Raw genomic sequence first — 15,742 nt, forward strand, 5'->3', positions numbered from 1 at the left:
AAAAGTAACTTCAAAGCATTCCTGAGCAGGAAAGCACCAACAGGAGGGGCAAGTGGGGACCCAGAGTAGCCTCAAAAGCAGAGCCCTCTGGGGACTGGGGAAGGAATGCACCCAGCAACCTGGGCACAATCTGAGGAGACAGAGCATCCAAGTGACTGGCCAGCTGCCAATTTGCTCTGCCCTGCCAGGCTCACAAAGTGAAAACCAGCAGGAAAATCAAACACACACCCACCACAACACACCCCCAGCACTTGAACTGATCTCAGAGGATGAACAGCCCCACACAGATGCTGCAGGCTCTGTCACCCATGCATCTCACATGGCCAAAACAAGGGACAGCACAATCCCAAAGTTTGTGCCCATAGCTAACAAGATCAAGCACGGGAGGGCAGGGAAAGAGCCTACACTCTTGAGCCTGTTAGTCACAAGAATAACCCTAGTGCCTGCTGAAACCTGGGTCTTGCCTTGCTCCTGGCTGTCTGACCCACAGCCCTCCCTTTCTAAAAGGCTGCAGAGACTGGAAAACTGAAGACAAACCTGCACTGACTACAACAGAAAACCAGGCTTCTTTCCCTACTTCTTTACAGTTGTCAGAAATGACCCTGTGCCCCAAAAGGCTGCAATGAGATCTCCCTTACCCATCAGCCCTATTCCCAGTCTGCCCTCCCAGCTTCTTCATGTCCTTTCAAGAGCATTCTCCACTCCACAGCTACCCACTGTCCTTCTCCACAGCCACTCTGCAGTTGTTTCAGAAACCCCAGGGCTCAAAACTAGAAAGCAGAAACCTGGTGGAGGAGAGGTGGCAGTGCAGCTGGTGTGGATAGTTTGTACACAGGACACAGCCTCCTTATTCATGTTGCAGCCTGAAGCCCTCCCCAGGCCATATTCCTTATTCACCACTTCAGGCAAACAAAAGTGATCAACCAGCTGCAAGCAGGCTGGTCAAGCCTGTATATCTCTCTCTCTCCAGTATCTTTAAAGTTTATGCAAAACTGAATCTAAGAATAGATTCTCATCATGGGAAGAAACCAAATAATGCATTAAGTAGCAGATGTCTTGTACACATGTGGTTTAAAACTGACACCTTCAGAAAGCCCACACTAGCAACAGGCTGCAAGTATTCAGAAAAGTTATTCTGCACAAAGCTGGGGAAATGGCCTCAAAACAGTGAAGTCAGAAGAGTAAGTGGGGGAAGCCAGTGTTTGGACCTTGACTTTATGGACACTTAAATGTGTGCTCACCTTTAACTTAACAGAACTTCTCGGAAAAGTTAAACCCAGACTTATGAGTTTCCTAAATTTTACAGTTCTAGCTCTTTTTAGAAAAACTTCATATAAAATTTACAATTACAGGAATAGGTCAATTCAGCAGTTGCAGAAATTACAGTAATGGCCAAGCAGAGGCCAGCAAGAAACAGCTCACAGCAGAAATTACTCATTCCCCTGCAGGAGTGGGCAGGAAAATGGAATCAGAGCAACCAATTACTCCACCATAATGGCTGAAAGGAAACATTAAATAACATTGTCTGAGAGGAAACATTAAATAATATTTTCAATGAGGTTGTGAAGACTTGGGGCAGGGGGGATGTTGCTCTGTTCTTTTAAAGTTTTGTTAAGCTTTTTGATGTTTACATTTTTGTAATGGAGTTTCTCATGCACTTTTCATGTAAATAATGATTGGTTTGCATTCCTTTCTGGAGGAGGAGAGAATTGATGGACTGTTGGTTTGACCAGTGTGGTTGGAGAGGTAGCAATTTCATCCTCCAAGCCATGGTCACTTTTGGAATTCTATAAATATTGAAGCCCAGAAATAAATGTGCGTTTTTTGCCTTGAACATCTCAGAGTGTAAGTGTCGTTCATTTCGTGTCCTATTGCAACGGGGGGGGAAAACAAAAGATGGAAACAGACACCATAAGGCTTAAACCTGTCTTGAAGATCATGTGCTGAGCAAGGCCGGCCTGTTTCTCAGCCTCCCTGCATGCTGAAGCTCAAAAACCATCCCTCACCAGGGAGAAATCACAAAAACACTACAAGACCTCACCAATTTGCCCACTGGGATGGGTTTCTGGAAAATGCAAATTTTTGGGATATTCCACATATGTCTCAGCTCCTGCCACCCCACAAAACCCCTCCCAGCTCCCCAGCAGCAGAGGGTTGGAGCATACAGACCTCCCCCTCCACACTCTGTATTTCTGCTCCCCAAAAGGACACTGGTGCTCCCAGTACCTGTGCCCTTACCCCACCCAGGGGACTGGCCTTCACTGGAGTTGTCAGGAGCACTGTGTACCTTCACTGTTCTAATAACAGAGATGCCTTCAATCCCCAGTGTCAAGCCCTGCAGTACTGCCATCCACAAAATCCTCTTTTCCTGATCTCACAGATTCAAGGAATGGAAAATCATCAGGGTGATGCCTTTGAATATCTATCAGACAGCCAGGTTCACTCTAATGTTGCAATTTCCTTAAGTACTTCTCTGAACTTCACTCTGTTGAAGTCAATAGGCACAGAAAGGTTGTGAGCACGATTCTGGGGTTAGGATTAAATAAATTCCCAAACACCAAGAACAACTCCTCCTCCTCCTCCTCCTCCTCCTCTCTTATGAAACACTCTGCAGAGTGAACATAAGATGAAATGTTTTCCATTCATTTTCTATTTTTAAACCCACTTGTTAATGTTTCTCGGCGTTTTCAAACATCATTTGACTACAGCTCTATTACAGTGGTCTCAGCAGTATGAATTTCTTCAGAAATTTTCCCCCAAGGAAACTCCCTCACTTTTAGCCTAATTTGAAGCTTCCCCCTATTAACTTCCAGAAAAGTTTAGTTTCTGATGTTCCTTGTGCTTGTTTTCCCTTCCACAATTAATATCTCCTATATGTGTTAATTTTAAAATATTCTTATAAACTAGCTAGGAAAAAGAAAAATTTCTGTAGATTATGTTTCCCAATCATTTCCAAAAATCCTGTCCCACATTGAAAAATCTTTCTCACAGGTTTTATTAGTTGCCCTCTTGTCAAATCTCAGTAAGATTTCATCTTGTTCCAGCTGAGCACTTTGGACTACAAAACTGTCAGCCTCTGAAGACCTGTCTGGTGGATCTTCACAAACAGTTTAGCTGGTCAATTCTTAGCCAAAAACACTAATCTTTCTCCCTTTTATTCTAATGCAGCTTAACACTCCACTGCTTTGTACTGTAAAACTAATTGTGAAGATAAACCAATTTTTAGGAGTCTGGCATTGCAATTATTCCTTATAGTTACCAGATATTCATGGTCATGCTCCTCCACCAACCACTTCACACCAGAACAAGAAGGTTGGATCTCCTCCTCCCACTATTCTTGCCCTTCCCCCTTTTCCCCTCCAGATGTTTATAACTGCTGAATTACAGGTAGCTGTTAAAAATGCTATGGGTTTTCATCAATTTCTGTGCATCACTATTTTCCACAGCCACAGTTCCACCAGGAGCATTTCATTACTGCATCATCACAACAGATGAACATGGGCTCAGTGTGCTGTACCTTCATTAAAGTTGTCATCAGTGGAGATGTGGGTCAGGGGAGACTGGGGTCGGGAGTCCCCACAGAGGGAATAGCTGTGCTCAGCCTGGATGAGGGGTGCTGGGGATGCTGGAGACAGTTCCACCTCCATGATCTCATTCTTCTCAGACAAGAAGGGGTCATTCAACAGCTGGCCTAGGACATCAGGTGAAAATTCATCCAGGAACTCTGTGAAGTGCTGTGGAGACAAAAAGGCAGGGGAAAGTTTATCTCCTTGCTGTCTGTCATGCCAACAACAGGAGGGAATAGATGAGAACAATTCTGTATGTGCCATGGGTCATCCGTGCCAGTCAGCAGCAGGATCTACCAGCCCTGTCTAACAACCTCCTCCAATCACTGCTTCAAGCTGAAGAGCTACAGCTAGAACAAAAGAGGCATGCATTACAACAGAAGAGCCTGTCATTAAACTTGCAACAAAAATGGAAGCATGGTACTCATGTCCTGAAGCAGTCTCCTCCTGCCACACCAAAGGTACTCACTGTGGTGCACTGTAGTGGGAAAAATGGGAAAGCACATCTCCTTCAGACAGAATGAAAGATCCTGCAGGATCTATCACCAGAACATATTGTGTATGGAATAGAATATAAGGGGTTAATGTTCACTGAAGCACAGAAGAAAAATGAAACACATTCCAGCACAGACTGACACCACATATGACTGTTTTAGCTGTGCAGAACATTCCGTGTGCTCCAGGAAAACGGGTCCATGCACATCCACAGCCAAGCAATTAACACATTTGCTATAAAATGGGTTTCCTGGATGATTTATGTATCTATTTTAGAAGTAGCATTCCACCTAGAGCCCATACCCAGCTTCTAGGCCCCAGAGCTAAAGCTCCTGACAGCCAGTACTAATTACCACTTTGTTGCACTGAATTCCTTACACCAGCAGCACGTTAGATCTGTATGTAGCAGAGTAATTCCATGCTTGTTTATTATTCAAAATGAGCACAAACCAAACCTTGCAATCTATTTCCTCCAAACTCCAATGCAGTTCCCATCAATAGCCAAAAACCTTGTCTCTTCATCTTCTTTCCAATGTCAGAAAACTACATCTTTGTCAGATGAAAAATGTGCACTGCAACAAGTCATTCCTGTTCATCTCATTGACACAAAGAATTCTATTTTTGGATAAAAATACTTGCACAGTGAATTGTAATGAGATTTTCTGAACAATGAGCCATTATCTACTATCTTATATAGGAATCTTTGTCAGCTCAGGCATGATGCTATAAAAGTCCAAGTTTGTTTGATCTGTTTAGTTTTTGCAAGCAGTATTGATCTTGGCTCTTCATCGTGCTCTCTCCTGCAGAAACAAACACTGAAATTCAAGATTCAGCTTCCTGTAGGCTAAATTGAGAATTAAACAAGTCAATATTGTGCAAACCCACAAGGGAAGCAGTGTGCTCACACCCTCACATTTCACAGCTCCAGCAGCACCTGTGGCCTTGAAGCCTCATGCTGAAAACCCTGAGCACAGCTGGCTCTCACAGAGCTCCTGGATGTTCAAGCACCTCCTCCAAATGCTAACTGTGCCTTTTTTGAAAATCAGTAAATCTTGAGTCAATTCTGACTGACAACGAGGAAAAGAAAATATTGACTGAATACAAGGCAATAAACAGGACCACAGCTGCTATACTGGAATAACAAACTAGCTCAAGAAAAGCCTTTACAAATGGCAAAACAGATTTGTAGCCTCATATTTACTTACTGTAAGTTATAACACTAATAAACTCTTAGAGGACTCTGCAAGAGGGTCATGACCACCTTAGAAAGCCTCTTTTATTTTAATTTTGATACCCAAGGACTCACTAGCACTTCACAACCAGGTGCTTCCCAACAAGGATAAAAGTATAAACACCCCACTACACCACCCCACTATGCAAAGAAAAAGGATACACAAGAGTAGTTGAACATCCTGGTACATCAATAAAGACACTGAATAAAACAGGGCAGGCAGCCATTAATGTGTAAAGAAGGCACAGAAGTACTTCCCATCCAGGAAAGAAGTCAAGGATGAACCTATAAAAAAGCAGTGCCTTTCTTAGGGACAATGCTTCTCCCCCCACTCTACACATTTCTTTTCATTTGGAGCAATGGCAAGAGTCAATTGTATTTGTTTACATATTTTCCTAAAGCTGGAGCATTTCCTTCTTTCTAATTCTTGCATGCATCACTCTGACTGATGAGTACAGATGCTGGAATATGGCTGCTGCAGTACTTCTACCATAGTTCCACATGCAGCTGCTTCACCACCAGCATCATCCAATTTCAGGATGTCATCCTTGAAAATATCATACCCATGTGCTGACTTAGTCTGACTATTTAGATGTTATAACTTAACAGACTCAGCTTACAGAAACACGGTCACAGGCTACTCAGCTATTTTTGGCAAATTCACAAATAAAGATTTTTTATTAGCCTTCTGTCTATCACTGCTTTGATATGGAACAAAATCTTATCAAATGTTATTTTACTTTTCCATTTGACTGAAGTTAGGCCCATCAGATTTTATTTATTTTTTTCCTTTCTGAATGGGGAATTTTACTAAAACCACTTCAGGAAAAGCAAAGGAGGAAACAAACATTCAACTTCAGAAAACCAGAGAGAAAAAGGACCTCAGGGTAGGAAGGATGTTAAACACATTTGTCAATATTTGTGCTTTCTCCTTTTCACATGCAGCTGCAAAGCAGCAAGCTGTGAGCAAGAAAAGAATATGCATTTAAAATAGAATTATCTGAAAGCAAATAAATGGCTGGTTTCTAAAATTATTTTCTAGTTTCATTATAAGTATCAAGTTTATTTTTAATGATCTGTGATGTAATATTGTACACTGGCCAATACAGACTGCCACAGGTCAGACTGTGCAGCTACTGAACTCAGCAAACAGACAATTTTAGGGATGTGGACTTCCCTGATTTAAAAAATCATTGATTTACAGGAATTTTTCAGATGTTATACGCTCCTTGACTTACAGGAATTTTTCAGATGTTATACACTTCTCTACTACAGTGAATGCTTAAAGCTAGATCACTTTTTGTCCCAAATAAAACAATTGTCTCATTGAATGTTTGCTTAGAGAACTAAAGAAGAAAAGGCATCTGAGCAGCAGCTAAAGCAGAAACCAACTGGGGGCAGCCAGACCTCCAGCTCCCCAAAACTTCCACCTACACCTAAGCTGCTCCTTCTCTTTTCAAAGCACATTCTCCCACTGCCAGCCCCTCTCCTCCTCCTCCTCTTCCTCCTCCCCTCTCTGCTTCAACATGCACCTCAGCAGTCATCAGCCACTTCCATAGCTGGAAAGCCCCAGAATAACCCTCAATTTTGACACAGTAGCAACCACCCCTGTGCTCAGGAACAGGAAAGAGCAATTTGGGAAGGAAATTGAGACTTTGACCCTTAGAACCTGTATATAAATTTGCTTGCAAAAGAAACAAATTATTTGTCTACAGCTTTCAGCTGGGCATCTTTCACCCTGAGACTTCACCTTTACAAAAATTGAAAAAACAGAGGAGAGAGCACTTGCACTGAGAATCTGCCTTTTTTTTGTCCTTCTTTTCCCTTTTTGTTCTTAATACCTCTGTAGACAGCTCAGCTGCCAGATTCCTGCTATCCTCACACCCCACTGGCAGCCCCAGCACTAATTGCAGACATGTGTTAGTACAAGGAGTCTGTTTGAATTATTAAACTGTTTTCACCACATAGCAAAGAGATGTGTTCAGCTAGGATTTTAACCTCTGTAAAAAGTCAGGCATTTAGGACAGATGTAACCTTATCTTCCACCTCCCCTTCCCCCAGAACCCTGAAAAGAAAAACAAAACAGCAGCACTGCTGTTTACACACAGGAAGGAAATGGCAGCCCTGAGGAGTTTCAGCACTCATCTGCCTGGACACTGGCTCATGCCTGCATCCTGGGTGTTTTTGGGGAACACAAACACCTCCAGCCATGCTGCTGCAGTGAGCAAACAGAGGAAAGCTCTCACATCCGGGTGCACAGGGGATTTTTGGGCAGCTCTTGGAAAGTAGCATTTGGCTGCGCACCAGCCGTGCCGCAGGCTGCAGCTCTGCACAGCATCTGCCCCTTGCTGCCACACAAAGGCCCTTTTCTCCAGCTGCCTCAGGGACCAGGGGCTTTTTTATTTCTTTTCTGATCAAATGAGGGTCTGTGAAGCAAAACACTCAGGTTTTGCTAGGTGCATGGCAGTGCTGGCTTCTCCACCAGCTGACCTGAAGCCAGATGAGAACAGCATTAGCCCAGGTGGTTGTTTGAAGATGATGTTACCATGCCTAAATATTGAAGTCATTTTCAGAAAATTGACCTTTTAAGAACCCATTAAAAAAGGAATGCAGAGAAGTCAAGAGCCCAAAATGACACTTCCCAATGATATTTAAATTTTTAAACAAGTAGCAGGCTTTGCTGAGCCTGGAAAATGCACTGCATCAGCTGCAAGTGCCACACTTGTAGCAGCACAATCCCACCTTTTCCAGCAGAGCCATGCCAGAGGGGAGCTGCAGTGACAGCACCTTTTGCACACTGCAAAACAACCCTGGCTCTCCCAGCAGACCAGGGCAAGGCAGCCATGCCACATGCCAGGGTTACAAACACCCACAAATTCAAGATAACACCCTCCTGGGAGTTAGTGGCTCCCTCCTGGCTCACCCCAAATTCCCCCATCCTGAAGGGATCTGTCACCCCTCCACAGGAGGAGCTGTCAGGTACACAACAGGCACTCATAAAAAAAAAAAATCTCACCATTCACCTGGAGGTACAAAAAGCCTGGGTTTTATGTGTTTATTATACTGTAAAATCATTTAATGTCTCCTCAGTAACTATACTGAAATTCTCTCATTTGTGGGAGAATATGAAGAGTAACACAAAACTGGTATTTGAAACCAGCAATGAATTCCGCTGTAAGAGCAGACACAATTGTTTGGGCTCTCACACCAGCATTTACTCACTTTAAGCACTAAAAAAAAATGTGGACAGATTTAAAAAAATCCACTAAGTGAATAACATACAGGTTGTGTCATCAGCAAAACAAATGCCAGGAAATTCAGAGCTAATAGATTTACATGGTAATTAAATCTGCACATCTTCCCAACTTGCTCAGGTTACACAGTTGGAAATGCTGAAGTTCATGCTGAGCAAATCTTATAATCCACCCCATTATGTACACATGTATGCACACATTTCCATTGCAAACACTCAAATATTTCCACCCCACAACCAGCAAAGCAGACATGCATTTTTTTAATTTATCAGGGGGATTTTCCAAGAACCATGCTTACTCCTTTGCCTGTCTTCCAAAATATTCTTTCACTTTTTCCTTTAACAACCCCCACCAAAAAGTATTTTGTATTTAAAAAGATAACTAAAACCTAAATTAAACTCTTAAACAGAGAGGACTAAATATGGGTTAAAAGAAAGAAAAACAGAAATCAAAGAAAGAAAGAAAGAAGCCTTTGTGCAGCAGAGGCAAGGGTGAGAAACAACCCTCAAGTTCAGTCCTTTAAGTCCACTGTCTGCAAGAAGAGAAAAGGATGCTATTGCTCCTTCCAGCCCAAGCCTCCTGGGAGTCATGCAAAATAGGAAAATCCTTCTCACACTCCCCTGCCCTTCTCCCAGTGCATAGCTCTTGGATCTAGCCTAACTTTTCACCAGGCTGGGTGCATGTTTTGCTGTTTCCCACCCCCTTCCCAAGAAGCCAAAGCCAGAGGAGTGAGTCATTGGGGCAAGAGCAGTGAGTCAGTGGGCTGGAAGCCCTTCAAGAAGGCTCCCCCATGTGAGTCCCTGACTGAGACCTCAAAGTACATTACTAATTCTGTGTTGCAAGTAAGCATTTGGATTAAGCTCTCAGGTCAGATGTAGCTGTTTTTTCCTCTCAGCTCTTTCCCCACCCCCCCAATGCCTTATTTTTTTTGCCAGCTTGAGCAGCAGAAGCACAGAACACAGAACATCTCCATTGCTTGTCCCCATGCCCTTCCCCTCACCAGTGAGCAGCAGGGTCACAATTCCTTACCCCAGTGACTGCAGAGCTGCAGGACAGGCCTGACTGACCCATCTGCATCTCACAAGCCACCAAGAGCAGGGGCAAGCCTCTCCTTGGCACCTCCAGCCAGCGTGGCTCACACCACACAGGGAGGGGAGCTCAGCTTCCAAAACTTACTCACTGGGGTCTCCAAGGATTTTTAGCCCCCACACAAGATACCTAAAGAGACCAGTTATGTATTAAAAGCTGTGTGGAGGAGAAAAGTATGTTTGGTTGGTTTGTTTGGGTTTTTTTTTTCCCATGCTCCAGCCATGCAGTGCCAGTCATAAATATTTGCTGTGAGATAATATTAATTTGCTTGGTTACACCCCAGCTGCACCTCCAGGCTCTATGGAAGGAACCTGGATTTACTTTAAGTTTCACATCAAACTAGTGTCTTCTATATAACTCACAGGGTTAAGCCAAAAAATAAACAGTGAAGAAAGTTTTCAGATTGCATACAAAATTTACAATTCATTGGTGGGCATTTATGGCCCTCTTTGCTGTCCAAGAGCTTGGCAGCAGGGATAACACATTTTGCTCTTGCACACCTGGTTCAGCTTACAGCCATTTTTAAAAGGACATGGTTGCTCCAGCTCCTTCTTGACAGGAGACAGATCTTAACAATATAGGAGAGTTTACACCACTTGAGCACACTGCACTTGACTTCATTTAACATCTTCCCTCAACATGGAAATGGGAGGGGATGAAAGCAAAGAAAATACATCTCAGGCCTCCTGCAACAGCATCCCTTGTTGATGGGTACAGATGAGCCCTTTGTAAAGGGCACAGCCAGCACAGTTCCTGTATTTTAAACAAAATCCACTAGTCCTGCATGCATCTTAGAGATCACAGAGTATCTCAAGTTGGAAGGAACCCATAAAGATCATCAAGTCCAACTCGCAGCTGACTTTAAAATTGTAACAGGAAGGAGGAAAAGATAACCACTGATACTGCCAGGAAACCTCAGAAAAATCATAATTTCACATTTAGATTCCCATTAGTGCAGGGGACCTCCTACAGAACACAGATGCTTTCCAGTTCAGCTGTTTCATGTTTAAAGTGTTCTCAGCAGCCTCCTCCCTGAGGACCAAATTAGTATCTTTCAAAGGAGGATCTTTCACTAGCCTGACTGGTGTAGGTAGGAAACAACTTCTGCTCTATCAGTAGTGCTTGCTAGTCCTGACTGACAAGACACTTGACATTTAAAATAAAAATCCTAATTCTTTCCTTCAAAAGTGTTTCTTTAATGGTTGCAAAGTTTAAATGGCAGGGTTCCAGCTTGCAGGAGCCATCATTCCTTCTTTTTCCTAATGCTGGCTGCAAACCTACACACCACCCATCAGAATCCTGCCCTTTAATTAAAGCTGTCTGTTATTATAAAATAAGTCGAGCTTTATGATCAGTATTGGCAGCTTAAGGAGAGACTGGGCATGTTATTTCACAAAAGAGTTTAGTTTTTGTTTTACAGATTTATAGTACTGGTTGGGGGGTGTTCTGCTGCATTGTTTGTTTGTTTTCAAGCCTCAACTTCTATTCTTGAAAAGACACAAATTTAAGCTCCTTGATGTTTATTTAGGCACTCTTCAGCTTTGAAGAGTCAGACTATCAAGTGCCTAGATGCAGACACCATTAGTTGATTATGGAAAATATGAATTAGCTTTTATAAAAACTACCAAAAATCCATACACATAATGGTTGAAATTGCAGATGTGTGCATAGTTTTAAAAAGAAAAAACACACCATGCACATATAACCCTTTCTTGAACTCAAGAAACATGTGTCTGAGCACAGTGGAGGGAGAATAAAAAATGCAGTGCTTCTGTGAAACAAATGTAAAGAAATCAACAGGTCATATTGCCCTGCCCAGGGGGATGAACTGCCCAACCCTTGCAGAGCTCAAGGATCAGCAGCCTTTGGCTAGCAATGAGCTGAGCTGCCAGAGGGTTCAGACCCTGCCCAGCAGGACCTGTGTCTATCACACAGATATCTGCTATCAGGGCAGAAGGAGGAACACACTGGCAGGACTTTGTGTTCAGTGCTGCTGTCACTGAGGGTTACACATTAAGTACAGCGCACTAAAAAAGTTGGTTGTGTGTCTAATACTCTTCCAGTGATCTCACTAGACAGTCAAACAAACAACCACACTGAAGAGCACCTTTCCAAACAAGTTCTCTACCTTGCTTTCAGTAGAAACATCCTGGGGTTTGATGTGATGTACCTCTCAACCCTTGCCCTGAGCTGCCACTAAGCCCAGATACCATGGATGCACACAGAGCTAAGACTTCATCAACAGCAGGTATCATCACGTCCCTGACTGACAAAACATTCCCAGTTTGCAACTTTGCAGCAAGTTTAATGTCAAACCTGCTGCTGCCCCAGCAAGCTAAGGAAGTGTGACAGTACTTGATGATGACAACACCAAGAACATCCCTACCCTGCACCTGAAAGAGAACATGGTTTTTGAAGCCATGACACTGGAGCTGCTTCAGATGAGCCAGCCCTACCCATCCCACAGCAAAAAGCCTTGCCTTTTAAAGCCACCCCCAGTGGTCCTCTGTACCATGAGATGGACACCTCAGGACACCCACATTGCACTTGTACAGCCTTAACTCTGCAGAAATCCACACAGGAACCCACAGAAATGGTTTTGATACCTCATTTTGTATGGACCAGCACTTCCATCAGCACTGGTACTTTGGGACCCTTCCTCTGAGGGAAGACACATTTCATTCCATGTCAAAACAAGAGTGTGGGTGGGTCACTTGGTTTTTACTTGTGTCAAAGGAAGACAAAGTTTGTTTTGAAGCCCTGCTGAAATCTGCAGAAAGTAAAAAAAGGAGACATGATATGAAAAAGATCAGATAAATATACACTTACAAGCATGTGTCTGGAAAAATCATTTTAAGATACCCCACACTTGAAAGCTGGTATTCCAATTTCCTATGACAAGCCTTTTATCCCAGTGCCAGTAAACATTACTTCACTCAGTTTTATAAAAAATAAATAAATAAACCATGAGTGGTACTGGACTAGGGTTCAGGACCCAAGACAGCAATAGATGGAAACATCTGTATCCTAAGACCAGGTCTTAAAAACAAACTTCTGTGCTTGTTTTTCCTCTCTGCTTCCTTCCAGAGATGCAGGGACTTGTGGAAAGGTTATCTAGCAAGAGGTATGGTGGCTCTCTCTCCTCACAAATCTTGGGAATACAGGGGAGACTTTCAAACCAGTGTTGCCATCAGTTGTCTGTGACCTGACACTTCAGCTTCTTTTTTTAGCCCTCTCCCACTCAGAGCACCCTTCTCCTTCATCTCTAGCTCCTCTCTGTACCTTCCATTTCCAGGCCTTTGCCCCCAAGCAGGTGAAACTGAGGCCAAGCTACTCATCCATCCCCTTGGCAGGACATAAAGAAGAGCAGCAGAACTGGAAAGGAAGCTGCAAACTGCAGGCAAAGACTCTGGAGGAGCAGAGCCAGAAAAACAAGGGAGCAGAAGGAAAACAACCGGAAAAGTCAAAGTCACAGCTCCTGGGAAGGGATAAAATAAACCAATGACAGATAAGCAGCATATTAAGATTGTGCAAGAACTTCCTCCATCCCCAGCTGTGTATTTTTGCCAAGTGTCATTGACTTTTGTGCACTGCCATTTAAATCTCAGCATATTACAGTGTTTTCTCTCCTGACTGCTCTGGACTTGCTCTCATTTGTTCCTCCCCACCTGAAAGGCAAAACCACTGCCACCTCACCATGGCAGGGGAAGAGAAAACCACACAGGGAAAACAAACCTGCTTGCCCTGGGAACAGAAGTGTTATATACTTGAGCTACTGAAAGAAAGGAAAAATTAACGAGAATTAACGTAAATCAGAATCCAGAAAACAAGAAAGAGTTAATAGAAAATGCAATTCAGAGGAAGAAAGATTGCTTCTGACTTTCTCAGGATCCAGAAGAATGTTAATTATAGATCAGGCCACTGCTTGGCTGCAGTTATTGAGGGGAGAAAAAAGAAGATCAAAATGTTTAATTGAATATTCCTGGGAGGGGGCGGTTCTGAATTACTGCTTTTTATATAAGACCAGATGATACAGCCATCCCACAGGATGGTAATGAAACGACTTTTATTCCAACAATAATGGAAGAGAATATAAAAACAGCTACTCAAAGTTGGCCATTTTAATTAGTAGACCTAGAAAACTTCCATCTGAAAAGTCTAAATAGAGCTTCTAAGGAGTTCTTGAAACCATTTTCAGTAAGAGACAATATTAATGGACTGTAAGAAAAAATACAAAAATATTTAAATGTAAACAAAGCAACCAAAGTAACAGCAAATTAACCTACCTACAGTTCATTTCTGAGGAAGGGAAGAGATGGAGAAGGGAAGAGAGTAGTGAAGAGCCCAAGAACTTCCAAAAGGAAATCTAATTTATGCTTACTATTCCACAATAACTGATAATCAAGCCTCTTACATTTTCTCTCATTCTGAAATAATGTTACAAGCATACAAGCTTAATACCCCTTGTTGTGTAAGGCAATTGACTTGGTGCTATACAAACAAAGCCAGAGTGAAATGAAGTCAACAGGCCCCATTCAGTGTGACAAGGAAATCAGAAATCTCCAGATGTGAAACACAAATGAGCTGATTGTGCCACACATTTTCAGTGGGTTCCCACAGGGATCAGTTCTTGGCCCCAGACTCTAATACTGTGACCTGAGAGGAAAAGCCACCACCACTGAAGGCTGCAGATAATGCAGTATCAGCAGGGGCAGCAAGTAACAAAAAGGTCAGGTCACCAAACCAAAACAGAGAGAACTTGGTAAGCAGCCATAAACAAGAGACATGCCTTAAGTAAAGATGAAGGTAAATTTAAAAACAAAAAAACCCCAAAAAACAAAGTATCTTATGGTGCAAACCAAAGGCTCCAAGTCACACTTGGGCAATGACAATCAGAAGCCAAGACCCCAGGACTCGGGGACATGGCTGAGGAACATCTGTGGGACAGGTCCCACAAGCACTGGGTCCTGGGGAGGAATTCCTGCAGATGTGTGCTCATGCTCCAAATGAAGAGATCCCTGCTGTATTTCAGGTTCAGCCTCTCAGCCAGTACTGGGGTTTCACTCAGTTTCAAGTGCAGCCAAGCACTGGGAAATCTTGCATGGTCATCCCATGCTGTGGGGCCAGCACTGAAAGAACAGCAGGGAGGTACTGCAGAAATTTTTGCCCTTTTTATTTATTTAGGACTTCTTTTGTTTGTAACTTGTTTCTTAAATGAGAAACTTCTTTCATATTTAAAAGAAGTGTGCCCGAAAAGCTCAACCCCCAGCTACAGCTCTGTACTGCAGCCTCACCCCAATCACACAACCTGCTGCACAAGTCTGTGCTCCCTGCAAAACCAGAGTTTGAGGACTTCAGGAGACAGAGAGGTGTGAAGCGCAAATTGCTCTGTGCTCATGGTGCATGCAGCTGCTACTGGCCACAGCCAGGCTCCACTCCTATGCTACCAAATTTCATAAGAAAAGGAAGTTGAACAACTGGAGAAAGTTCAGAGAATCACAAGAATCACTACAGGAAGGGAAATCTTGCCTCAAAATAAAAGCAAATAGAAAAGAAGAAACCAACGTATTCAGCTTATCAAAGTGGAAACAAATGCAGAACATGAATGTTCCTAAGTAATAAAACAGGGAATAAGACTTCAGAGGATGGCTCTACCAGCTTGCAGCTCAGTTTACCATCTGGAGCCAGATCCATCCATTGTGGTTCACAATATTAAAAAAAGGGAGAACAATCAATCATGAAGGAACAGTGTGAATTCTTTGAGCCAAGCCATTCTTAATTGAAGACCAGAGGTTGCCCTAAAAAGATATGCAGGAATTCAAGCAATCTGGAGAGCTTTTATAGCCCTTGATTTACATAAGGTTAAAATAATTCATCATAATTGTTTCCTTTGGCCCTCTGGCAGCCAAACAAGGCTGTTTACTAGAATGTGTTCTGGAGAAACTGATGCAAAGCCAGAGCTGGGAAACCTGCTGATGGCAGCTTTGCATTCCTGTATTCCAGATAACCTGATATGCTTATCAGGAAGGCAGCTGGGGAACACAGTTCAGGAAGGCAGGTTTGAGACCAAAGGTTGTTGATGTCACACACAACGCCCCGCCCAAAGC

The 15,742-nt window shown here is 43.0% G+C and overlaps 1 protein-coding gene across 1 annotated transcript in view; it reads right to left on the reverse strand.

Annotated features, from left to right (window-relative positions):
* The window catches only part of CREB3L2 (cAMP responsive element binding protein 3 like 2), a 74,566-nt gene that overhangs the window by 32,761 nt on the left and 26,063 nt on the right, over positions 1-15,742 (reverse strand). Inside the window, exon 2 of the mRNA XM_066550016.1 lies at positions 3,518-3,734. Coding sequence (XP_066406113.1) covers positions 3,518-3,734 — 217 coding nt within the window. The remainder of the gene's footprint in view (positions 1-3,517; positions 3,735-15,742) is intronic.

Source organism: Molothrus aeneus, chromosome 5, assembly GCF_037042795.1.
Source record: "Molothrus aeneus isolate 106 chromosome 5, BPBGC_Maene_1.0, whole genome shotgun sequence".
NCBI classification, from domain to species: Eukaryota; Metazoa; Chordata; class Aves; order Passeriformes; family Icteridae; genus Molothrus; species Molothrus aeneus.